The sequence below is a fragment of the Dermacentor silvarum genome, unplaced genomic scaffold (genome assembly GCF_013339745.2).
Source record: "Dermacentor silvarum isolate Dsil-2018 unplaced genomic scaffold, BIME_Dsil_1.4 Seq771, whole genome shotgun sequence".
NCBI lineage: Eukaryota > Metazoa > Arthropoda > Arachnida > Ixodida > Ixodidae > Dermacentor > Dermacentor silvarum.
Genome location: NW_023606751.1, coordinates 38,289 through 65,414, shown reverse-complemented (window position 1 = coordinate 65,414; position 27,126 = coordinate 38,289). Strand labels below are relative to the sequence as shown.

At 47.1% G+C, this 27,126-nt stretch overlaps 1 protein-coding gene and 1 long non-coding RNA gene across 7 annotated transcripts; one reads left to right on the top strand and one right to left on the bottom strand.

Moving 5' to 3' along the window:
- Positions 1–10: 10 nt before the first annotated feature.
- LOC125941977 (mitochondrial intermembrane space import and assembly protein 40-like) lies at positions 11–26,850 on the bottom strand. 6 transcript variants are annotated; one of them, XR_007464706.1, is made up of 3 exons: positions 26,671–26,850; positions 21,003–21,092; positions 11–5,286 (listed from the first exon to the last, which is right to left on the bottom strand). XR_007464706.1 is itself a non-coding variant. In XM_049659863.1 (3 exons), the coding sequence occupies exons 1-3, from the start codon at positions 26,690–26,692 to the stop codon at positions 5,761–5,763; spliced, it is 249 nt and encodes an 82-aa protein (XP_049515820.1). In that variant the 5' UTR covers positions 26,693–26,850; the 3' UTR covers positions 5,759–5,760. The 6 variants fall into 6 exon arrangements, 2 of the variants coding, with proteins under 2 accessions (XP_049515820.1, XP_049515821.1); XM_049659863.1 differs by lacking the exon at positions 11–5,286 and adding an exon at positions 5,759–5,897; XR_007464708.1 differs by lacking the exon at positions 11–5,286 and adding an exon at positions 15,634–15,656.
- On the top strand, positions 13,240–20,094 carry LOC125941978 (uncharacterized). The gene is made up of 2 exons (XR_007464710.1): positions 13,240–15,771; positions 19,347–20,094. It is a non-coding gene; the product is annotated as an uncharacterized LOC125941978 (long non-coding RNA).
- Positions 26,851–27,126: the final 276 nt, after the last annotated feature.

Genomic DNA, 27,126 nt, shown 5'->3' with positions numbered 1-27,126 from the left:
GCCCCTGTCCTTTCCCTCCCTGTGAGACACCAAACTACCCTGATTGGTCGAGCGCGTCACGTGATCCGGCACCGGCGCAGCTTACCCCGCACCTACTCTAGTCTAGGAGCGGCGCTCAAATGTGCGGCCCCAGTATGAACCGCACGATTTCTTTCTTTCGTTCTCTCTTCTGTTCCTTCCTTTCATTCTTGTCCCTGGCTCATGGACGCATATCCAATGCGGGTATGCACCACGCGTGATTTTATTGTTAATCCTGACGTAATTGATGAGCATGTGATATTATTCATGTCATGATGTATCAGTCATGTTAGTCATACATTCATACTCTTGCATGCCAATTTTAGTATATGCCAAGCGAACAAGACGCGCTTTTTCGACACTTTTCGATAGGGTTTTAGTGTGACACCAGCACCACCACCAACACTTGTGAGGCAATACAAGCTTCGCAAACCCATAGCATTCTAAGCCCCAGGCGCCTAGCTGCCATCATCAAAGATGATAATGTATCAAAATGCACATACTATTGTGGCCTGGCAATGGCGAGCTAGAACCACATTCTATGGGGATGCCCCAGCAATCCGCCCCCTAGAGAGCTCACGAAGTAAGCTCCCTCACCGGAGGTGTGGGAATTGACAATGTGCTCGACAGACCTGGTCATTCAAACCAGGCTGGCAGAGTGTTTGGCTAGAGTTGCGGCTCCCTGGGCCCCGACCTAGTCCCGCTGTCCAGCCTGGGCTCCATTTCCTTTCCCGTCTATATATAATAAAGTTCATTCCCCCCCTGAAAAACGGGTTCGTCTGTCAGGCACCAACATCAAGATGCAACTCTTGTGGAGTTCAAAGAGGGACTTAACTAAGTTGCGAATATGTATTCTGGACATTTTTTTTCCCACTCATACTGCAATATTGATTATCATTCATTAACCGCCTATGCATTGTTTCTTTCAATGTGGTTTCTTGGGCAAGAAATTTAATTATATTGGTGTATGTAACTTTCTATTTGCACATCTCAAGCACAGTATCCTGACTGCGCATTTGGAGACCAAAGTGGAAAGTGCCATATGTTTTGCACTTGTAATAGAGGAGCACCAAAGTTGCAGTTAGACATCTCTGGAGTATGTCCGGTGCTCCCTGAAAAAATTCTTATAGGAGCGTTTCTTTGGAAATTCATCAAACTATGTATAACATACGTAGTTTGATGTTTTAAATTGCTCATTTTATTTCGCCTCAGGATTATCCAACACTATTTTAATTAAATAATCATAAAATGTAACGTTAATGTAACAACACATTCCAATGTTCGAAGTGTAACTGGAACGCATTCCTTTCGCAATAAAGGAACTGGTAATGGGAACTTGTTTCAATATTGGGAAGCAACGAGGAACGAGCTTTCGTTCCTGTTTTAGAGGAAAGTGTACAACACTGCTTGGAGGAAAGGCTAAAAAAAATGGTTCGATTTTTGCATCTCAGAGGACAAGCATCAGCTGTGGAAAGCATGGAGGCAGAGATTTCTGTGTGCTTTTAGAGGAAATCCACTTGACTTGTGGGACAAGGCAATCACTTATAACCAGAAAGATTAGGATCTTTTGAATCACTTTTTCGAAAAGCACCGGCTGTTGCAAATAGCAGAACCCATGCTTCCCGAGTCACCAGTGGTGCCACTTGTGACGCTCAGAATGAGAAGCGAATGTCGGCAACAAGCACAAATCAGGCCGCCTTCCACAGTAAGTGACCTTCTCTACTTATTAAGATGTCACCATCTCATACCCATCACCTGCTGTCGAAACCACATGCTCGACAACAGGGCAGGGGACAGACAAATCGGTTATGAGAAAAGTGCAAAGTAACCCAATGTGTATGCATCATTGCGAGACCACAATTTCACAAAGGAGATTGACTGAATGTGAGGAACCAGTTACAAAGTCGCATTGCAATGACAATGAAGCAATCAAACAAAACCAGAGGATATTCCTTGTTAAGAAAAACATTTTATTGCGATAGCAATTACCGTATTTTCCGGTCCATATGTCGCACCTTTGTATAGGACGCACCCCCCTCAAACAGGCAGCTTTTCCAGAAAAAAAAAAACGTATATAAGTTGCACCGGTGTATAAGACGCATCTCTTCGTTTGGTAAGCGATTAAAAAAAAAATTGTGACGTTTCTTTCCGTGAACGTGGGTCACAAGCAAGTGTATGGGTGCCATATATTTCCGCTCCAGGCGCATTTCTGCTGTCGTGGTTGCCGCGATGTTCTGTATAAAGTCCAAGGACGATAACATCGTCCCCACGCGCCATACATGTATGTGCGAGTGAAAGCGTCTGACGGTGAGCCGAATTGCGCACAAGGGAGGAAAGCAAGAAGGCAACGTGAGGGGGGGGGGGGTTGTACTCTGGTAGCAACTACGTAGTTTGCGCAGCAGCGCGCGCCGTATCTTGACAGCGATCTGCAGATGCGACGAATTCGGGGTCAGCCGACCTGCCGCCGCTTGCGTTGCTGCTCCGTCCTTCTCACACGGCGCTCGGAACTCGATCACAAGAAGAACCTGGCACCTCAATAGCACGTAGCAATTACGTCAACCAGCGCGCTTCGCGTGGCCATAATATTGAATCCGATTTTGGGATGGGAAAAAAAAAACGTACATAAGTCGCACCATTCTATAAGACACACCGACGAAAAATTTAGAAAAAAAATGCGTCTTATACACCGGAAAGTACGGTATGAGGACACTTCAACCGGATGTCTGCCGTCGGCGTCGCCGTGAGGTTCCGTATAAAGTCCAAGGGCAATAAAATCATCGCCGCGCGCCGTCTGCGCGAGTGAAAGCGCGCGGGGGACGCATGCTATCACGGAGAGCGAACGCACGGCGGAAAGCAAACGCGACCGTCGCGCGAAAGGCCGTGGGGGTATGGGAGGGAGGGAGGCAGGGCGACGCTGTGCTGCGGCACGAAATACGTATCCTGCAACCGGGCGCAAGGGGAACTGGCCACTCAATCTCCCACGCGAAAGCAAGAAAGCGGGAAGGCAGTGCGGGAGGGAGGGAGGAGGGGAGGGCAGCTTCTACTCTGCCAACAACAGAGCTTGTACTTTGACCCGCTGTGGCGGTCGCCCGCACTGTCTCTAATCTCCACACGGCTCTGACCTTTGTATGCGCTGTGCATTCGCTGCTCAGTTTCCGTTGAAGCGATAGACTGCACGAACCTTCACCCGCTGCGGCGGCTGCGCTTGCTGCCATCGTTTTGAGTCATCTGCGATCATTCAGTGTGATTTATTCATGTTTGCTTGTGCGCACTGACACCACGCTTGTTAATTCAGTCAGAAGCGAATGTGTCCAAGTTTATGCAGCTGATAACACTACTATCCCTACTCCGAATAGCTCTCTACTAATTTGCTATCGCAATTGATGCTTCGCCTTTCGGACGAAACTGCGACATCTTTATTTTGTCCCTATACTTGTAAATCGCTGGAAAATGACACCGCTCGTAGACACTGGTGCGTCGATAAGCCTTATAAATGAAAAAATTGTAGACGAGGCGAACAATGCCACTGGAAAGTCGGTTCGGGTCTACAGCTATAATGGAGTCTCGCAGGCGTTTCCAGTTGAGAGACCATGAGATGACAAAGTGTTTAGTATTGTCTGGGGTTGAGTTTGATTTTCTCTTATCAAAACTTGACATAAAACTTTTAAAGAATAATATATTGTAGAATGACGTGATCACTACAGATGAACAAAGCAGAAATGGAACAACCATTTTGAAAACAAGAACTGTGTCATGTTCAGAAGATGTTGCATGTAACTTTCCAGAATTAATATGTGAAGGAAAATATCCACCACCTACAGCTGCTATAGAAGTTTTATTTGAGTTGCGATATGTGTCTGTCGTGAGGAAAAAGCCACACAGCCAAAGTCAAGAGAAAAAGTTCTGGCTTAAACAAGAGCTTCAAGGAATGCTCGATTCTGGTATTATTAGACCATCAGCTTCACCAATAACCATCGTACCCAAGGAAGACGGATCACTCCGCTTTGCACGGACTACTGATTAATTAACAAGCAAACTGAACTCTACCCTTTTTCAATGCCACGCATAGACGAAATCATCGATGAGACGGGTGGCTGTGAATGTTTCTCATGAATAGACCTATGTAAAGGATACTGGCAGGTCCCATTAGAAGTTCACAGCATTTGTTACACCGTTTGACATATATAAGTACAACAGGATGAATTTCGTTCTAAAAGACTGTATAGGAAAGTTCTGCAACGTCTACATTGATATAATTGTGTACTCAAGAATAAGGGATGACCACATCATCCACTTAGTGGAAGTCCGTGAAGCACTGTCATGCAAGACTGAAAATTAATATCAAGAAAAGTGAGTTCTTTTGCCAGAAGGTTCTTTTCCTCTGCCGGATTTTCGATGGAAGAACGAAGAGTACCAAGGAGGAAAGCGTGCAACGCATCTCGCAACTCGTCAAACCATACGACTTGCACTCTCTCCGAGTATTCTTAGGATTTACAGGACGCTTCCTGTAGTAACTGTAGGCAGCGTGGAAAGCATGACACCTTGATGTGCGAACAAGAATGAACGTTTATTCAAAAGGCTGTAGTGGTTTTATACCCGCGCCTAGCGACTGGAGCATGCACAATTACAAGGCGTCCAGGCACGTGTTGTGATCGACGTTCTTCGGCACGTGCCACTGGCGGCCTACGATACCGCACTTCCACCCCTCTAAGTTAGAGCCTGTCCGGGGGCTTACGAGTGCGGGTTGAGCGTCTGAGAGGAATCGGTTCCGTTGTCGACACTGGGCTCGCTGTGGGCTTGATGCAACCTCCAGACGCTTCATCTCCCATCTCGGGCTGATCAGCTTGCAGGGCTTGGCTGCTTGTTGATTAGGTGTCGCCGGATGAGGATGGCCTTTCCTGCGAAGCTTGCTCTGCGGCAAACTGCGTTTCGCAATGTTCCTTCTTAAACGGCATCGACAATTCGCGTGCTTGTACCTGATCGACGTGCCTTCGCTGCACCCCTTTTGACGTGTCGACGGTTAACAAACGCTTGCCTTCCAAAGTCGTCACGGTTCCCGGTAGCCACCTTTGACCATGCTGATTATACTGTCGAGCTCACACTTGTGTTCCAGGAACAAATTGTTACACTCTGTTACTCGGGACACCGTTGACGGTAGCACTCTTGCCCGCTCCATCCTCCTCTTCAAAGTAGGTGCTTAGGCGAGTCCGAGGTTGGAATCCTAACAGCATTCCGGCAGGTGACTGCTCTTCTCGGGTGGGCGTGGTCCTGTAACGTAACAAAAATTTGGCAAGTCGACTTTGCAAAGTTCCCGCTTGGCTTTTCTTTAAACCCTCTTTGATAGTGCGTACTGCCCTTTCCGCCAAACCGTTCGATTGAGGGTAGTATGGGGCAGTTGTTATGTGGCGCACCCCATTTTCCCGGAAGAACCGCGCTGTCTCAGTGCTAGTGAATTGCGGACCATTATCCGACACGACCGTCCGTGGTAGGCCAAAGCGTGCGAAACTACACCTAAGTGTGTCTACCGTAGTTGCCGCCGTCGCAGTCCTCAGGGGCACCGCCTCGATCTGTTTTGTCTTCGCGTCTACGAGAACGAAGATCATATGCCCTTCCGGGGGACCGGCAAAATCCATGTGTAAACGGCACCACCGTCTCTTTGTCTTCGGCCAGTTTGCCGGGACCTGCGCCTGAGCTGTTTCGGGCAACACCACACGGTGACCCCAGTATAATACCCCCTTACTCTCAGCCCATTCGTGTCTCCGTGCAAAATACGGTTGGTATCGCTGTTGTTCCAAACCTAGACGCCTGGGCCAGCCTCATAAGATCCACGTCTTCACTTGCTGAAGCACGTCGTCTTTGTTGGTGTGGTCGGACACTTTCTGCGCAGACAAAGCAAAATCATTGATCGCCTGCGCATGCAGGACATATTTTGGCCAGCGCATTTTCACAGCCCTTCTCACGCACCGGCAGAGGCAAGTGGCTTAGAGCATCTGCATTTGCATTTAGCTCCCCTTTTCGATATTCAAAGTCGTACTGATAAGCGGCCAAGAGCAGCGCCCAACGTTGAATCCTTGCCGCTGCCATTTGCGGAATTGGTTTGTCTAGACCTAACAAACCAGTCAGAGGCTTGTGATCAGTAACAAGGGTGAATCTATTGCCAAAGAGATAATCTCGAAACTTGACAACTCAAAAGTCGAGCGCTAGGGCCTCCTTCTCTAATTGGGAATAATTGCGTTCCGCTGACATAAGTGTTCTCGAGCGAAACACAGTCGGATGATCCAACTTGTTAATGCGGTGAGACAAAACTGCGCCTATTCCCTCTGAAGACGCGTTGCACTCCAGCCGCAGGGGTTTCTGAGGATCGTAATGCACGAGAAAGTTCGCCGTGCTCATGGCGCGCTTTGTGCTTTGGAATGCTGTCGCCTGTGCGGGGCCCCCCAACACCATGACGGTCCTTTAGACAACAATCAGTATAACGGAGCCAAAGTAGACGACAAGTTTGGCAGAAATTTGGTGTAGTACGTGACCAGTCTCAGGAATGCTTTTAGCTGGCTTACCGATGTAGGTGGCGGCGCTGCTGGCACTGCCTCCAAATTGTTCTGCAGCGGTGAAGGCTTCTTGCATCGATTCGGTGCCCCAAAAATACGACTTCTTTCTCCCAGAACTGACACTTCTCCCTGTTCAGCGTGAGACCATTCGCCCATAGCCGTTCGAACACTTGCCGCAGTACCGTGGTGTCGTGTGCTTTTTCTGCTACAATAATTTCGTCCAGGTAAACTTGACCACTGGTATGCCCTGTAGCACCGCTTCTATGCGACGTTGAAACAGCGCTGGCGCAGAGGTAATGCCGAACGCTAAGCGGTTGTAGCAGAAGAGGCCCTTGTGTGTATTTAGCACAACTATCTTCTTGGCTTCTTCATCAAGGGGCAGCTGGTTGTAAGCATTCCATAAGTCGAGAATGCTGAATACCTCACCTTCTGATAGCGCTGCAAAAATATTTTTACGAGACTGCGCGCAATGGGACAAAGATGACGTTGACCATTTGGGTGAAGACGATGACGATTGAAGAGATTGTCTTTCGGCCATCTTGGCAGTGCTAGAGCTCACTGTAGATATTTTGTAAATATATTTTCAGTTATACCGTTTCCCGTGACATTTTGGTGGAAGTGCTGGGTACTACTCAAGACAGAACTCCGTAGCGGACGTGTCCTGGCAAGTTCCACCATGTCAACAGGCGGGGATATTGCATCAACCGCAACACCGGCACCACAGCCAGTGATCTTGATCCAACCCCGCGACCCAGGATCTTTTTGCGGCACCGACAACGTCGACGTGACTGGATAAGGAATTATGAGCACGTTGCAACCAACAATCGGTGGGACCCGACAGTGATACTCGCTAATGTGGGTTTCTACCTGAGTGGGACAGCACGCGTCTGGTTTGACACCCATGAAACGGAGCTGACCAGCTGGGATCTATGTAAGCAGAAGCTTTGTGACCTATTTGGTCAACCAATTGGCCGCCAGAGCGCTGCTTCGAAAGATCTCTCCTGTCGTGCCCAATCTCCCACGGAGTCGTACGTTTCGTACATCCTTGACGTTATCGCCCTTTGCCGCCGAGTTGATGCCACCATGACCGAGGCGGACAAAATAAGTCACGTCCTAAAAGGCATTACTGATGATGCGTTCAACTTGCTAGTCTTTAAGGACTGCTCGACCATTGAGACATTATCAAGGAATGCCGGCGTTTTGAAGCACTCAAGAGTCGCCGCATCGCCCAACAATTCATGCGGCTTCCAAACACGGCCGCTACATCGTCCTGCACAGACGTTCAGCCGCCCAATCAGCAACCTTGTCCGCATCGCTCATCGTGAAATTGAGGCGGCGTCGCCATTCCTATTTCGCACGCCCTTCCGACGACTCCCGACCGACAGCCTCTTTAATCCAAGCCGTCGTGAGGGAAGAGCTGGCCAACGCAGGACTCCAGCCTGTTGCATCCCTGCCTCACCCTCGGGTCAGTTCTGTTCTTCCGTCTTACAGAAATACAGCGACGTTGCGCCGCTATCGTGATCCAGCCCAGTGGAGAACCCAGGACGATAAGCCCATATGTTTTCATTGCCACGGCGTTGGACATATTTCCCGTCACTGCCGGTATCGCCAACATTCGCTGCAATGACAATCGACCCCTGCAGTTTCCCGCTCGTAACAGCTCACCGCTCCGAGACGCTCCTGTACCAACCCGCAGCTCCAGCCGTTCACCTTCTCCGCACGATCGCCGTTCCCGGTCCCCTCTGCCCCGCCGCTATTCATCGCCGCACCCCTCTGGCCGCTCTTCCCAGGAAAACTGAGCAATGCAGCTCCCGGAGGTGACGCTGCATTGAACCCACGACCTGAAAAGCCTCTTTTGACCTTGCCCACGCACGAGAACCAACTTGCCGTAGAGGTGGATGGCCTACCCGTTACCGCCCTTATCGACACCTGTGCACATATTTGTATCATGAGCTCTGATCTCCGTGAACGCTTACACAAAGTGCTCACACCTGCAGAGTCCCGCGTTGTGCGTGTCGCTGACGGTGGAACTCCAGCCGTGCTTGGAATGTGCACCACACGCGTGAGCGTCGCTGGCCGCCACCCTTCCGTGTTCTTTTATGTTCTTCGCCACTGCCCTCATGACGTAATCCTTGGACTTGATTTCTTGACTGACCACTTCGCTGTAATTGACTGCTCGGCTGGTGTCGTTGAACTTGACTTCCCCGCTTCACTAGACGCTCCTGATGTAGTCCAGAGCCAGCTCTCTTGTGCCGAGTTTGTTCATTTGCCGCCCCAAGCACTCACCTGTATGGTCGCTGTACCTTGCCCCAGTGTACCGGATGGTGACTATGTGGTTACTCCGTCCACCAGTGTCCTTTTGTCGCACAACATTTCCTTTCCCCACACTGTTGTGACTGTTGTGACAGACCAGGCTTGCTTGCCCCTCTTGAACTTTGGACTCTGTCCTTAAGTTCTTCCCCAAGGCATAGTTTTGGCCACCCTGTCACCATCAGATGAGTGCCAGATTTCATCGCTGTCACCTGACCCTACGTCAGCAATTTTGTCCGCCGACGCGCCCACTTCTCCGTCGGTACAGAGCGCTTTCACAAAGATGATTGCCCCGGACCTTCTGCCCTCCCAAGTCGACGACCTCCGTCATTTGCTCGTCACATACTCTGACATATTCGACTTTGACGGCCGTTCCTTAGGTCAAACCTCTCTCGTCAAACATCGCATACATACTGGTGATGCGCCTCCGATTCACCGGCGACCTTATCGCATGTCACCATCCGAGCACCAAGTTATTCAATAAGAGGTTGACAAGATGCTGTCAAAAGGCATTATTGAGCCGTCCCAAGTCCATGGGCTTCCCCTGTTGTCTTAGTTAAAAAAAAAGACAACAGTTGGCGATTTTGCGTTGATTATCGGCATCTCAATAAGATCACCAAGAAGGATGTATATCCTCTTCCACGAATTGATGACGTTCTGGATTGCATTCACGGCGCGACCTATTTTTCATCCATCGACCTGCGCTCTGGTTACTGGCAGATCGCCGTGGACGACAGGGACCGTGAAAAGACAGCATATGTTACAGCTGACCGCCTCTATCAGTTCAAAGTTATGCCATTTGGCTTGTGCAATGCCCCGGCCACATTCGAGCGAATGATGGACACGCTGTTGCACAGCTTTAAATGTTCTATCTGCCTGTGCTACCTGGATGACGTGATTGTGTTCTCCCCGACAATTTGCCACACACCTCACACGTCTTTCATCCATCCTGTCGGTGTTTCGTGCGGCTGGGCTACAACTTAATACTTCGAAATGCCACTTCGTTCGCCGCCAAATTACCGTCCTCAGGCATCTCGTCGATTCAACTGGCGTCCGTCCCGACCCCGCCAAGGTTCATGCTGTCATCGAGTTCCCTGTACCAACTTGTGCCAAGGATGTTCGGAGCCCCCCCCCCCCCCCCCTTTGTGGGCTCGTGCTCGTATTTCCGACGATTTGTCAGAAATTTTGCAGACATAGCCCGTCCACTAACAGATCTTCTTAGGAAAGACGCTCCGTTTTCGTGGGGTTTCGCTCAAGCGGCCTTTAACTGTTACCACTGACCACCACGCTCTGTGCTGGCTTTCGAGCCTCAAGGACCCAACTGGGCGTCTAGGTCGCTGGGCTCTACGTCTCCAAGAATTCACGTACACTGTGGTGTACAAGTCTGGCCGACTACCCCAGGGTGCCGACTGCTTGTCTCGGCACCCCGTTGATGCCCCCGAAGCTACCACGGAGGATACACCACCTGGCCTTTTCTCGCTCTCCGCTTTCAGCCACATTGGTGACGAGCAACGGCGGGACACGTCTCTAAATGATCTCATCAACGGCCTGCAGTCTGGCTCATCGGACCGGTCACTTCGCCTGTTTGTCATTGTAAATTGCGCATTATATCGCCGTAACATGCACCCCGAGGGACAGCAACTACTACTCGTCGTTCCCGCACACCTTCTGGCGACCCTGCTCGAGCAACTGCATGATGTCCCAACAGCCGGCCCACCTTGGTGTTTCCAGGACGTATGACCGTGTACGGCGGCACTTTTTCTGGCCCGGTCTCTACCGTTCTGTTCAACGTTATGTCGCTGCCTGCGCGTCGTGCCAACGCCAGAAGAGGCCATCTCTTCCTCCAGCTGGGCTCCTCCAGCCTATTGACATACCCGCCGAGCCATTTTTTCGTGTTGGCCTCGACCTTCTCGGCCCCTTCCCTCTCTCCACCGCTGGCAATAAATGGATTGCCGTTGCTACGGATTATGCGACCCGTTACGCTATCACAAGACCTCTCCCGACTAGTTGCGCTACAGACGTCGCCGACTTCTTGAGGCAAGACGTAATTTTGCACCACGGCGCTCCTCATCAACTTCTCACCGACCGGGGTCACTACTTCTTATCTAAAGTCATTGAAGACTTACTTCGTTCTTGTGCCACCAAACACAAACTTACGACTGCGTACCACCCCCAAACGAACGGTCTTACTGAACGTCTGAATCGCACTATCACTGATATGCTCTCTATGTATGTTTCGTCTGATCACCGTGACTGGGACACTGCGCTACCTTTTGTCACCTTTGCATATAACTCCTCACGCCATGACACCGCCGGCTACTCTCCCTTCTATCTTCTATACGGACGAGAACCAACGCTCCCTTTTGACACACTTATTTCGACCCCTGCCGCACTGCCTACTGAATACGCGCGCGACGCCATTGCTACAGCAGAAAAGGCACGTCACATTGCCCGTCTTCGCCTCTCAGCGTCGCAGTCACGGCAGAAGTTGTTGTACGACGCCCACCACCGGGACGCCCGCTTCAGTGCGGGTGATCTTGTGCTTGTCTGGTCCCCGTCTCGGCGCGTTGGCCTTTCCGAAAAAGTACTTTGGAGATACTCAGGCCCCTATCGCGTCCTGCGACAACTGACAGATGTCACTTACGAAATAGCCCCGCTCGATCCTACCACGTCTTCTCCTTTCTCAGACGTGTACGTGGCCCGCCTCAAACCATACCTCGCGCCCAGCTAGGCGCCGGGTCGACGCTTTTCCGGCCGGAGGTTAATGTTACGAGACTGCGCGCAATGGGACAAAGATGACGTTGACCATTTGGGTGAAGACGACAACGATTGAAGAGATTGTCTTTCGGCCATCTTGGCAGTGCTACAGCTCGCTGTAGATATTTTGTAAATATATTTTCAGTTATACTGTTTCCCGTGACAATATTGTCAATTTTTGGTAGCGGATACTGCTCTAATCATGTCGCTGGGTTGACCGTCAGTTTAAAATCTCCGCACAGCCGGATGTCCCCGTTCTTCTTCGCTACAGGCACTACTGGTGTTGCCCATTCAGTCACACTAACTGAAGACAACACCCCCTCTCCCACGAGCCGGTCGATTTCGGCAGCTACTTGCGTTGTCATGGCATACGGAACTGTCTGAGCATTGCAAAACCGGGGTTGCGCTCCATCTTTTAAGGCACAGCTTCACCGGCAGTCCCCTACAGCACCCGAGCTTCTGAAATATGTTCGAAAATTCGCCAAGCAGTACAAGTCCGAAATTCGTCCACCACTACAAGCGAACTGTTCACCGTAGCTGATCCAAACTGCACCATCATATCCAGTTTGCCAAAGACTGGCAACGGTCCCAGGCGTTCGTTTCCTGTACAGCAGGCCACCACTTGTGATAGTTCTTATACAAACTCCTAGGGATTACGCTTACCGGTGACCCCGTATCGACAATCTTTCGCAGCCTGCGGCCCTCCCACGTAAAAATGTGCTCAATTGGCTGCACTATGTTCTTGTTGGCCGAATTGTGCGCGATGAGAGCATACAACATCTCTTCTTCGTTTTCACATTCCGTTTCTTCGACAGCAAATGTTCCTGGTGTGTGTGTGTGTGTAGGCTCCTTTGCAAGCTGTTGCAATATGCCCTCTTTTGCCACATTGGTGGCAGACAGAACTGCGATGTCGGCACGATGCCGTTCCATGGGCCCCTTTGCATCTGTTGCACGAAAGACTACGACTTGGCGGGTTGTAATTCTTCTTCCAGTGTCTTCCTTGCTGCTGTTGGTGTACCATGTTGACAACGCCGCTCTCAGCCCGTGCGTAAGAATCCCGCATGCCACGAGCGTCTTCATTCACTTTCTCAGAAGCTAAGGCGAATTCTTCGGCTTCATCACAGGTCAACTTCTTACGGCCCAGTAAGCACCGGCGCGTTTCTTCGTCTTGGATTCCGTAAATGATGCGGTCCTGCAGCATACGGTCCAGCGTCGCTCCTAAGTTACAATTTGTGGCCAGTCTTCTTAGTTCCGCAAGGTAGTCCCGGACGCTTTCTTGCTCTTCCTGTCTTCGCAAAAGGAAGGAATAGCTTGCTGCTATTTCGTTTGTCTGAGAGTTGAAATGTTCCTTCAGGCATTTTACAATGTCGTCATACGTCAGGAAGTTGATGGAGACTGCCGGCTGGTGCCCTTGCAAGACCCGGATGACACTGTCACTCAACGATGACACCAGCAGGGCACGACGTTTTCCAGCGTCTGTTATTTCATTACCTTCAAAGTATGCTTCTAGCTGGACACGGTACGTGCTCCAGGTGCTCGCAGCATCGTCGAAAGCCGGCGGTCGCGATGCCATTCCAACGGTCTCAGTGACGAAGTGCGTCCCAACCAGCATCCCATCCTCATCGCCACTGTAGTAACCATAGGAAGCATGGAAAGCATGACACCTGGCTGTGCGAACAAGAATGAACATTTATTAAAAATGCTGTCAGTTTTTGCAAAGCTACACCTCGTCCCAGCTTGGCTTCCTGGTCACCTACCACGTCATAACACTGGATGCCAAGTGCAAATTCTGAAGTAACCAAGGCGTAACAATTGGTTGGCAGCTATGATATGTTCCAAGCTTGGTCCTGGTTTTAGTTACTGTCGCCTCATTTTGCCTAAGTTCTAACATGTGGATGGCAACATAGGGGTGATCTCCACAGGATTTTTGGCTGCAAGTGGTGAGTGCATGGCTTTTCTTCACTGAAATATCATTAGGCTTCATGGATCTTATGTGTTGTACAAAGCGGTAATTGAGTTGCGACCATTGACATGTGTTTTAGAGTACGTCATCGTAGCTTCGTGATGAAGAGTTAGTAGCACTTAGGGTAGCCATGAACACGAAAGCATTAAAGAAACCCGAATTGGTAGAGCAGGCCAGAGAGTCGGGCCTAGAGATTACTAAGGCGAAGAGAAAACCAGAGATTATTGGTGTGATCAATGCAGTCGGGGCAGACGAAGAAATTGCACAATGCTTAGAACTCACTGAATAAAAAAAAAGTGAGTCAGAACATGAAGCATGTGAGGAGTGCTTAGCACATGGAGCACGGGAAAATGAGATGAAGCGCTTTGATCTTGAGCTACATAGGGCTCAAAATGTGAGGGAAGCTAGTGGAATGTCAAGAAAGGTGAATGACGAAAATTCACTGACGATTACGATACTCCCTAATGCAAAGTTTGAGTGCAGCTCTATGCGTGCTTTCATTTCACAAAATACTGAGGCATTGCACTGATCACCGCACTAACTAGCAGAGCCGCAACAGGCGGAGCTATATACAGACCAGTCACACAGTTGCCATGCAACCATAATCTTTACCGGAAAACGCTAGTGGAGAACGCTGTGCGCGAAGGCGAGCTTTCTTGTTCTTTTTTTTCTTTCACCCGGACAGCCAGCACCACCGCTGCCGCAGAGACGTGAGCACCATCTTGTGGTGCTTCAAGGGGGCTTCCTCTGCTTTCCTCCTCGCAGTTCTCTTCTCTATCGCAGTCTTCTGCTTTTCTCCTCACCCTTTTGCCGTACTCTCCTCCTCCTCTTTCTGCCTCATGCTTTCACTATAGCCCCCTCCTCCGCTTTCATCCTCACGCTCTCTTTGCTGTCGCCTTCTTTCATTCCCCATTGCGCTCCGCATTTGCTCGGTTACGCCGAGGGAAGCTCGCCGACGCTCAACGCAGGAACGCGCACCTTAGAGCTGCACTCTAGATCGCTCAACATGAAGGACTTGAAGCAACAATACAGAATCTGAGAGGACATAGGCCTCTTAGTGAACTTTGAATACACATTCGAGAAAGCTGAATTTGTGAGAGATGCCTGGCCAAAATGCCTGCTGACATTGCAATGTGAGGTAGCCGATGAAACGCCTGCATGAGGAACACAGATGCAGAGAGCTACGACAAGATCAAGTAGAACCAACTTAAGAAATACAGGTTGCAGAATGGTGGCTTGTTGGGCTAGTTGATTCAGTCGTAAGTACAGGTTATCAGCAGAGGCACTCTAGCAAAAATTTAGGGAAGCTAAAAAGGCCAGAAATTAGGCCCATCCTGAGTTTGCGTTCTCACTGATGGCCATATGATGGAGTGGCTTAAAGTCAGGGGTTTTTGCGAAAATGAAAAGGTGATAGAGTGCTTTGGACAACAGCAGCCTTTTCACCAGCTGCCTGAAAATGTTAGATTTTGGGTAGAGCACAGACCAGGTGTTGACACCATTGCTAGAGGTCCGCTGAACTCGCGGAAGAGTTTGTGTGTTGCCAAGATCTTGAAAGCAACGTTCCTGAAGGACAGGATAAAGAACTGAAGAATGAGTGGTACACGTTAAGCAAAAAGGTAGGTGTGCACAATCGTGAGAAGCAGGCACCAATCATCCAAGCTGTTGAGACCAGCTCAAGGCAGAGTGACAAATGAAAGCTTTCAAAGCTAGATAGCCAGTGATAACCAGTAACTCTCAGAAGCAGGATTGCAGGAGGTTTCCTACAAAACAAGTTGTTTTGTAGGAAACCCTGACCAAGATAAGTGGCTCCTGCGGCCTTATATACGCAAGCTGACAGTTAATGGCAACACATGTGTGCTCCAAGATACTACAGCAACTTTTGATGTGGTTCGTAAATATGGATCAGGTGGGCGATTGATAAGTACAGTGTTTGTTTCCAAGTCGAGCGCATTAGTGACTGAAGCGGCTGTGTCACGGGACGTCTCACTCAGATATCTGACCCTATTTTGAAACAGGTCTGCAAGGCTTTTGAATGAGCAAGGTGGCAGCTTTGAAGGGTCCTGGAAAAAGAAGAAGAAAGGAGAATGTGTCATCCTGGAGAAGCCAAGGAAAACGCTTACTGCAGCTGGGAAATGTGAAGCTCGAAGCACAAGGGCAAGACTAGTGCTTGCCCTTGTAAGTCCCAAATAGCACCCACACAGATTCCAAAGAAAAAAAGACTGGTGCGAGTAAAGTGGACCCACAAGTGGCCGATGGCACGCAATGTCATACAAGTAAGGACATGTCTGAGGTGGCAAAGCAAGAGGCCAGAACAAAAGCTAAGGAAAAAACACAAGCAAGTGGTAGTTGAATGACCTCTGTAGGAAAGAGTGGAAAAAAAAGAAAAAAGAAAGTGTGGCAAGTAACAGCCTGGATTCAATCGCATGCAAGACAGCTGACAATGTTAGCGCAATGGCAAGTTTGGGGCTAAAGGAGCAGGACATACTAGATAAATGGCCTGTGGTGGAAATATGCAAGCTGTTCTATGAAACCTTCCAGCTCTACGACATTTACCAAAGTAAATGCAAGAAAATCGAATCTACAGGTAACTTAATGACCACTTAGGCTTAAATAGTGAAAGTCTAAAAGAGATTATAATTTTGCGGGTTCAATGGGTGCTTGTGAACAGCAGAATGCAAAAGTGGTGGTTCTACACGTTTCAAGGCTTGGATTAAAGAGATCTATGCTCTCTCCTGACTACTGCTGGCTCGCTGTAGTGACTCAACCTGAGATGATTGGATCGTTATAAATTTTGGAAATAAAATTAGAAGCAGAGGTTGGGGGGGGGGGGGGGGGGGGTAGGTTGCATCTGAGTTTAGTCTCTGCCCCATTTGTGCAATATTCTCAAATGAATACTGGACCCTCTCTGTTGCTTTCCTGACTGATTTTGAGGTTTTTTTGTATAACATTTATCTTGTTTTCACATGTTAGTTCACTTGTTTTCATAGTGCCACTTTTATCACATTTATAGCCTCAGGAAGTGGCTTGGTCAAAATCCTTTGGGGAGGAGAAGCACAAAAAGGGGTAGGAAAGGAGCACCATTTATTTTGTTTAGAGAAAAGCTTGGTGTGTCCCAGGCGCGTAGCCAGGAGAGGGGGGGGGGGGGGGGCTGATGGGGCTACAGCCCCCCCCCCCCCCCCCCGCGAAATGTTTTCATGCTGGCATGCACCGCCGACCAAAACTACCGCTGCCGCCGGGTATCATTCTGGATTTTGTCTACAATGTCTTTCACGCTCGAAAAGACATTTCGGCACGAACATCGCGAACTCGGGCTGGATTTAGTAGCAACGCCCTTGCACCTGGAGTCACGTAACGCAAGGAGCCTCATCTGAGCACAAACTTTCAAGGGCTTTTCGATAGCGGGCGGGCGCCTTGCAGCATCTCGTAGCGGCCGCGGAATCTACGGAGCGCATGGATTTCAATTCCGAAACTTTATGGGTATAAAGTTCGGATAAACTTTTGACGCGAAAGGTGCACTGACATTTCCAAAGGTGTGCTTTAAAAGATTTTCAATTCTGGAACTTTATGGGGTTAATGCTGTTATAAACTTGGACCAACATGCATATGCACTGGAGCCCTCGTGTCCAAGCCGTTCCAGAAATGAAAGCACGCGCTCGCAATCTTCCACCACACACGAACATACTAAATATTACCGTGACTGTGAGCTAGCAGCTGATAATTTTCTCCAAACATTTTCAGGAAGCGTGCCCAATGTGATCGATCAGCTGGATCAGGGTAGGCAAAGTAAAATATGAGAAAGCAGGAGAAATGAAATGGCCTATTATTGAGGAAATTCTTTTGGCGGGCTACAAGGTCTGGCTCACCGTGGCCACAGGGACAGTGGCCCTATAGATTTAAGCACAGCCCCCGCTAAAAATAAAGGTATTTTCAGAGCGCTTCTTCACATGCGAGCTGATTGTGAAGATACATATCTGAAGAACCATTTGGAAAGTTGCCTCGTATTTAAGCCCAGATGCACAAAACCAAATTATAGAAATTTGTGGCGAAATTATCAAAGAAAGCCTAGTTGCAAAAGCAGGCTGCTTCTCCATACTTCCTGACGAAACGACGGACATCGCTGAAATCGAACAACCTAATGTTTGTGCAAGGTGCCTAAACAAGGATGCCAACGACCTCGAGGGAGTGTTTTAGGTTTTAGCACCGGAATAGATGCCCTCTCTCTTTGCGACTGCAGGTTCTATGTAAATGTGTATAAACTGTTCCAGATTCTAGTCACCCTTCCACTGACCACTGCCAGCGCAGAGAGAATATTTTTTTAACAAGAGTTTACTAAAAAACTACTTGCGCTCTACAATGTCTGTGGAACGCATGGTTAGGCTGGTGCTTCTATACACCCACAGAGACGTCGGCATCAACGTGTCCGAAGTCATTGACCGCTTCGCTCAACTTTCCCGCCAAGAGAAGTTTGTCCTTTAGATAGCGAAGCAGCAAAAATCAATGCAAGTAAAAATCTCTGTTCCTTCAGGTCCATAAGCTCGTAATTATGAAAACGTATGACTGTTTGTTAGCTTTCAAAACCGCAGAAATTTTAGCTGTTTATTCTAGCAGTTATCATAATGATCAAAATTATCATGCGAATACGAAAATTACGAGGACATCAATAACCAATTTTGACCGACCTTGCTCATTGAAAGCCTGGCCCACACGGCGTTTGCCAAAAACACACTGGGATATTGGGTAGTTCAACTTGCCGCATCATCTGTGGCTTTCGTTTGTCCTTTTCTTTCCTTTTTAGCTACCTGCTTTTATTTCTTTTTTTGAAACGAAGCAAAACCATCCTTAAATTTGGTGCAGAGCAATTGTTGCCGCTGTGCAGGCAGTTAAATTACACATTTTCGTACTGATTTCTGCATTATTCCTCTATTATTCTACCTGTATGGTGCTGTCGCGACCGCTGCATGGCCCGAGTACATATCACGATTTCTGCGATCATGGTTTTTTTCTTGCCTAGATCATCTGTCTTTCTGTGCGCAAAGTTTACTATCTGTGACGGCGCAACATGTTTATTTGTCTTGTTTGACGCATTATATACAGTGACGTTTGCTTAAATACGTAGATTTATTGGAGACTTGGACGTATATTTAAATATCTTGTTGCGAGGTGTTGTGTATACAAGCAGTGAACTTTGTTTCCAGCGACTCTTTTTTGCCCTTTAACGACTGGTATCTTCGCATTTGTATATTCCATTCTATCTTCGCATTTCTAATGTATATTTTGCAAAACTCCTGATTTTATGTGACTGCCACAGATACGAAGATGAGAGGATTGCCCTTCGGAACGCTTTGGGGCACTTAGACGACAGGCCTTTTACGGAGGAAAAGATCTAGGGCGCGTGGCCTCGTGCGTCTTCTATGTGCAGGGCTACAAAGGCGCTGCTGCTACAAAGGCGCGGCCGCATTGATATCAGTTATTTCTGCCAGAATTTTTGGGACATACGAATATATTCTTTCATGAAAAAATACATATTTTACTTGACAGTGCGTAGCGTTCAATAATTCGTTTGCAGCATCTAATATACAATGGCATTGGCAATGCAGTTATTATTTATGTATTTGATCCCTCGACAAATTCTATAAGGAGGAGGCCGTGCTGCAACCTGAGCCCCCCCCCGAACAAAATTTATGGCTACGCCACTGGTGTGTCCTAAGAGAGAGGGGCCTTGTGCTCACTTGCTTCTTGGTTGTTTCCAGTGCCACTCAGTACTGACAGCTTGCCAAAGATGAATGGAGAAGGTTACAAGACTATCTGGCAAGACCAACTTCAGCGGGCCTTGACAAAGGAAAGGAGACAACCGAGACGAAGAGCGCTACACCCCTGGCTGAATAGCTCCACCCCTGTCCCCCCCTCCTAGGAATTATTGGACTCAACGTGCAGTGGACCAAGGGTCCAATACAGAAGGTTGGTGTTTGGAGCTTCAATGCTGATCCCTCTGCACTTCCCCCCCCCCCCCCTTTCTGGGGTTTTACGTGCCAAACCAGTTCTGATTATGAGGCACGCCGCAGTGGAGGGCTCCGGATTAATTTTGACCACCTGGGGTTCTTAAACATGGACTACAACGCAAGCACACAGGCATTTTTGCTTTTCGCCTCCATCGAAATGCGGCCGCCGCGGCTGGGATTCGATCCCACGATCTCGTGCTCAGCAGCGCAACGCCTTAGCTGACTGAGCCACCCCGGCGGGCAAGATCCCTCTGCACAGTGGCTGCTGACCAATGTACGTCAGGATCTTCTTCCGCCACCTGCACTATGTGAAGTCAGCATATTGGCTCTTAGAAAGCAAATCCACATGGACCAAAGCAGAAACCATGTACAACACACAACACAATTCAAGCATAGTTCTAGGACGGTGTTGCCACATTTACAGTCAAACATCTCTACAGCAAATGCCACTAGAATGAAATTACCTGAATAACGAAAGATTTCGTATGTCCCGGCTAAATTCATATCTTTCATATGTAGCATCGTGATCGCCTCTACAACGAAGAGCCTAGTTTCTTTGGCGTTGCAGTGCTAAGCCCAATGGCACAGAATGAAATGCCGACGGCGAATGAGTTCTGCAATGAATGCTCATATGCGGACCACTGCAGTCCAGGTTATCTGCAGCAGCCCCCATCCCTGATGCAAAAAGAAAAGACCAAGAGGCAACTGGTCGACTACTTTGACCAGTACGTGTTATGGTGTAATGATAACAGTGTAGTGATGACAGTGTTGGCCGGCACAAAAAAGCACTATAGTCACAAAAAAAGGCGGTGCTATGTATTCTGAGCTGTCCATGCAAAACATCGAAAAACTCGCCAGCACATGGACAAAACGTGCTGCAGCAGAAGGGTCCTATCGGGAGTTGACAAAATGACGTAAACTTCATCCAGCACCTGCCAGCACTTCCCTTCGCACATTCCTTTAGCTGAAGTGTCAAATAAAAAATTAGTGACTTCATTTACTAAGCATCTGTCAAATTCTTGTTAAATAAGGATTTTCTTTTGCTGGACTTGCTTGGCTGGCGCTAATGTGAGCAGTACAATGTATGATCTCTACAACAAAGTGATGTTTAACAAATAAGTTTGGGGGTCCTACCTAAGAGCTCCATTACAATGCGTTCAACTATATTACATGCCATACACTGTAACCACTGCTAAATATGCTCTGTGCATTTTGAAGTACTGGTTACAGCATGGCCACTATGCCGTGCCAAAAGCATTTTAAAGAATTCTGGGGTTTTAAGCGTCAACACCACATTCTGATCATGAAGCCAAAAGCATGCCAGTAACACACTCAAGCAAATAAATGAACAGACAAGGCAAGAGGGGCAATGAGAGCAGTGAAATTAAAGTGCCACAGGCGCCTTACCTCGTTTTTCATCTTCTGGGTCATCGGGCAGCTGTATCGTGCTAGGTTTCTCATGATCTTCCTTTGTGATGAAAATTACTCGGTCTTTCCCTGTTGAGTGGGAAAAAAGTACTCATGGAATGGCAATTATAATGTATACTTAAAGGGCCCCTCGCCAGGTTTTAGGTCTCACAAACAAACAAGCCTAGCTAGTAGATCACGCAGTGGCCATTGCGTCTTCGAAGTATGAAATGGCTGCGTGGCGAAAAAAAAAAAAAGAAAACGTCGAAATCTGAAACGGAAGGCTACAACTTTTTTTTTTGAAGGAGCCACGCTTCAAGCGAGAAAGTTAAGGTCACATGCATAGATGCCTCTAACACAAGATGCACTACTTGCAACGACTGTGGCACGCGACTTCTGTGAATCAACTAATGTGCAATGCTGCCACTGGAAATGTGCCATGCAGCAAGAAAAGGAAGAGAAAAAGAACGGAGGAGGATGCGGTTTCAGTATGGGAGAAGGCAGGAAAGGAACTATGTTTTTTGCTGATGCTACTTCTTCTTTCTGGGGTTTTACGTGCCAAAACCAGTTCTGATTAGGAGGCACGCCGTAGTGGAGGGCTCCGGATTAATTTTGACCACCTGGGGTTCTTTAATGTGCACTATTTTGCTGATGCTAGTCGAGGCAAAAGGAAAGAGTGTCTCTTTACAGTGACGCTTGTCTCCTGGCGGCATGGTAACAGGAAGTTCAATTTTTTGTCTCCTCCAAAAATGAACTGATCTGAAAAATTATTTCGGTAAAACACTCCATAGGAAGTACTCTACAACTTCCACTGTATAACCAAAGTTTGCAATGGGGTCTGATGGGGGCCTTTTAAAATGAGTGATACAAAATTTAATAAATTGCATGTGGCAGACATGATTAGACATGAATTTAGACACTGTGGCAGACAGCACAATTCTAATTCTTTAGCTGGACTGCTGGAAGAGGAGAACACTACTTGCACAATTAAAATGCATATGTGAATGATTAGCAAAGTTTCACTAACCGTTTATAACTAATTACTTTTGGCACATATTACAGTTAACAAATTGTAGCTTGTGAGTTCACAACGCAAATCCACTTGCAACATACTTTGAAACTAACGCCAGTTTTGAGATAAGGACTTTTGTAAAACATGAGGTGAAATGCACTGTCATTCTACTTACTTTTTTAACAAAATGCCTTTTTATACACATTGCATGACAAGAAACAGGATTCGTTCCTAAGTGGATATGCCTTGCAATCTAACTGGCTACATGTGCAAATTGCAGCATGTGTAATAAAGCAGTTAGCTAAATTTGATTTGTGAAATTTAGCTAATTAGCCAATTCGCACTTGTCAGTGATTCCTTTCTAACAAAAATATGGGCAAAAGATAATGGATAACCGGTGGACCATTAGAGTTACAGAATAGATACCAAGAGAAGGGAAGCGCAGTCGAGGACGGCAGAAAACTAGGTGGGGTGATGAAGTTAAGAAATTTGCAGGCGCAAGTTGGAATCGGCTAGCGCAAGACAAGGGTAACTGGAGATCGCAGGAAGAGGCTTTCATCCTGCAGTGGACATAAATATGGACTGATGATGATGATGCCACCAATGCACTTTATCATTCATTTTGGGAATATTCTCAAAAGTAGTGTCATCCTCAGGATTCGTTCCTAAGTGATATGCCTTGCAAACTCACTGGCTACAATGTGTAATACCCGTGCCACACGGGCACTGAAAATAGCATTCAGTAGTAAAGGCCTTGAGTTCCTGAATGACATTTTTTTTCGGTGGAGCTGCCACACGTCCAAATTTGAGTCTGAGTCTTTCTTCCAGACATACATACATAAATACATGGCTGAGGAGGAGGGAAAAAAAGCCGCTCAGTCGCGGCTTGACAAAGCTCCCTTCCCCCCGTATACATCGGTACTGCAGTATGCATGGAAACAGAAATAGCACAGGCTAATGAAGTAGCATGGGGGGGAAAGACTCAAAACTGGAAAAACACGGTGCACATTAAAATGGACAATACTACAAATACATTATATCTCTGGATACATTCAAAGCAAGTTGCAGTCACAAAAAAGAATTAAAGTAGCAGGGAAATGCACACATTAACTAAGTTTCGTAGAGAGTTAAAGGAAAGTTTGCGTATCGAGGTGTGAGAACAGCCAAACTTGTTAAGCAGAGAAGGCAATGTACAGCTTAGGGTTTGAAAGCCGTAGTTAGTACGTGGGTGAGGCACAGACCAATACTCGTGGTGCCTTGTAAGGTAGCAAAGAATATTGGTGTGGAGGTTAGCGACTTCACATAAGAACAAAATGCCGTGTTCAATTTGTGATTTGTAGAGCTGTAAAAGACGATGCTGGTACATGTTGGATAAGTGCATGATACGATAGGTTGTAAACAGTGGTTCAGAGTGCGTTCTGTAAGGCACGTCGGCAATCACTCTAAGCGCATTTAATGACATTTGACCCGATGAAGTTGATAACCGCATCTTCTGAAGTGGGCAATTTTAGGGTAATAATAAAAAGATAAACATGCATTTGTATAATCTGTTTTCAAGGTTAGTGAAATGTAGACAACGTTGCAACCGACCAAAGCAACGTAAGCCATTGCAAGTCAAATCCAAAGCCCAAAATCAAAATGGCGCTTGGCCCGTCGAAGCCCGTTCTAACGCTGACCTGAGGAAGTTCACCAAATACAACTCCTTGCAGGAGCGTTGTAGTCGAAAGTTATGTATAAATTATTTTTTACATGGTAGAGACTGTTTCAAATACTTTAATTATACTGCACTGAGTAAGGTATGGCGTCGAGAGTACACATTTCTCAGTCGAATGAGTTCTGGCGAACACCTTCTGTGATGAATGGCATTAAGGCGAATACCATTTGATTTGCATGTGTGGCACCATGCGAATGACATTAAATCTTAAGGCATTAGGAAGTTAATGGCATTTTCAGTGCCCGTGTGGCACGGGTATAATAAAGCAGTTAGCTAAACTTGATTTGTGAAATTTAGCTAATTAGCCAATTCACACTTGAAGTTTGTCAGCGATTCCTGTCTAACAAAGATGAGCAAAAGATAAAGACCATAAAGCCGGCCAGAGGCTCTTGCACCCTGTAGCAGCCGAAATCACATGTAGTTCCCATCTGCCTTGAAATGCATACAACACAGTACACAAAATACAATACACTAATAATTTATACAGCAAAAAATATTCAAGCAGGGGTTGTAACACACTATGTACACTTACATACGTAAAATTAAAGCACGTGTTACAAATTTTTATGTGCTAACACATGAGAATGAAATGTGAATGTTAAGAAATCAACACTGCCTCTTATGCCTAATTACCTTAAAGTGTGATTGGGGCGTAGCCAAGCACTAAGTGCACTCTGGCCCCAAAACTAAGCCTCTGCAAATTAATTGCCCCGGTGTCGCACAGTGGCAACTGTGGAAAGAGCAATTAGCCTTCCCCCCCTAGTTCACTTTCTCTCATTTTCATGTCATTCCAGCATGACTGCACACTTAGCTAAAGGTTAGTTGAGATAAGCAGAGAGGCATATATGTGTAGGTGATGCCTCATAGCTTTTATATGGGCACTTTACTTAAATAAGCTAGCAGACTGCTAAAGTTGCTTGCTGCCTGTTGACAAGGAATGTCAGCCATTGTACTGAAGTCACGAATTATGCTAGTGTATTTCGTTCAAACAGTTTATTCTTTCCGAAAACCGTTAATACCGATCACAAGTGCCTCATTCTTGCCATTGAGCAAGGCTCAGCAAAGAGAGAAGCGAGTCCTTGTATTTGCTTTTTACAAGAAATGCTAATTTCTGCATTAATGATCATGCTCTTGAAACACAATATTTGAACATTTATAACTTTGTTCCAATAAAAACGATGCAACAGGTTTCTTCATATCATTCTGCGGTCCTCTGAGAACAACTTGGAGCACGTTGAAGGAGATTAAGAGGGGTCTTTATACACATTTCTGAATAAGGTAATATTTTTTGTGATTTTAATGTTTTAGTAATAAATTTATTACTTTCAAAATTTCTAGGGACAAAAATGCCTGGATTTGTTACCCACCTAAAGACCTATCTCTGCTGTGAGCCGACCTACCTACCTACCTACCACAATGCGCCTAGAATGGGGCAAATAATTCTTCAAAAAGACTAACCATAAGTTATGGAGCATTGTTTAATGGTAATTTATTGACTCTTTAACTTGCACATCTACCACAGATACTGCCCAGCCCCGCACACAAGCCTGTGGCTTATGTGGGCTGGTAATTTCTCCGTATATTAATTTTTGATAATGAAAATATTACTACTATTATGCTGCTTAGTTCACTTGTTAGCTTTCACAAGAGTATTTCAAGATAAGTCATCCTGAAACCACAGACCTAAAACTTCACCTGCTCAAGTCTAGCCGTCTAGAATATAACAGTTATATCAACACTAATTGGTTTAACTATTTATACTTCATTGTATTAACATTTCTTTGTAGTTTACTTCTCCGTAATGTGCTTCATTTCTTGTGCAAATAATGTCTGCCACTTAAGGAATAGAAGTGTGCAATCTGCCAACCACTTGCAAACAGTATATGCACAACATTGTGAAATCACACATGACACAAAACAATGTGCAACAACACCAGCCTGTGCCCCCCCCCCCCCCCCCCTGCAAAAAAAAAAAAAAAAAAAAAAAAAGTTCAGTCACTTTAGCATACGCTGAAGAGGAAGAAGGCGAAAGCCAACGCACTCATGAGACATTCATAAAATCACTTGACATTCTCATTCAATTGTGTTGTTACTTCTTATTACTTGTTTTCTCCCACCAAAGGTCGTGAGTTCGAATACTTTAACTCTATCTTAATTAACACTAAAGGTCGTGGGTTCAACTCCCACCAAAGGCTGTGGGTTTGAGTGCCCTAATAAATTTTGCATTAAGTAACACCAAAGGTTGTGGGTTTGTGTGCCTTAACTGTTTTAATTACAGTAGAGTTAATGAAGGCACGGTAGAGTAGGGCTTAGTCTCCTTTACGAGGAGGGGGGACCCTCATAAGGCGCAACCAGTGTAGCGCACGCACACTCACATACGCTCGCACACCCACATATATATAGGGTCCTACACATTTCACTGTGCATGTTCGAAAACAGTGAGATGACTGCAATGTGACATGTGCAATCACGCACGCACTACGCGCACCTTCGAACCTTTCAAAAGATCGAACTGCGATCTTTTGAAAGGCGTCTTACGAAAATGCCGCATACACAGCCGCCACTTCACTGCCACCGCGTATGCGATAATGAAAAGAAAAGCTCTTCGTGAGTTAAAAATTACGGAAAAGACCCAAGTGCTAGCAGCAGACGACAGAGCTCGCAGGTCTGAACTTCTCGATGACTCGCGAGGCGCGCACGCTGTGCAGGAGCCATGCCTGCCATGGGCCATGCTGCTGCAATCGCACGACATAATTCGCGCGGCACTCTCGAAGACTGTTTCCTAAAGTGCAGCCAAATTCGTAGAGACCTCTTCAGCCGAGTTACGCGACGTCGTATTAAAGAAGAAAAAAAAAAAAAAAGGAAAAATAATTTTTTTTTTTCCCGCCTCGTGAGCGAGCGCTTCAATCGGGCGCCTTGCGCCCCGTTGCGTCAGAACTCACCGAAGTTCTTGCAGTACGACATTGGCTTTTGCCGATAGACGTATTACTGGGGTCCCGTAACACTGGTTCAGTGTGCACGCTGCTCCGCGAAAAAGCAGTACGGCAATGCGCGGAACAGCCACAGAACCAAGCTAACACCTACACTGGCCTGCCGGCGCATTTACAATTACATTCGCACGCCCGTGCATGGATGGATGGATGGATGAGGCTGAACCCTTTAAACCGGGCGGTGGCACACGCCACCTAGCACTGACTGTGGTGGGTGAAATTTCACCCCTGCCTTGATTTTATCCACCAATCAGATAACCTCTGTTTGGTTATTTCTACCCGCTTAAAGTCTATTTTGCCTTCACTGTCCCTAAACCCCAATGCTTTGAAAAGATCAGCCCCGTTGCCTTGCACTGTAGGGTTAAGCCCTTTACAGAAAAGTATGAGGTGTTCAGCCGTTTCGTCTTC

Coding starts and splice junctions, on each gene's coding strand:
- LOC125941977 (XM_049659863.1), bottom strand. CDS start 26,692: ATGTCGTACTGCAAGAACTTCG. Junction 21,093..26,670: donor GTCGTACTGCAAGAACTTCG/GTGAGTTCTGAC, acceptor CCCACTCAACAG/GGAAAGACCGAGTAATTTTC. Junction 5,898..21,002: donor CCCAGAAGATGAAAAACGAG/GTAAGGCGCCTG, acceptor TTGTCTGCGCAG/AAAGTGTCCGACCACACCAA.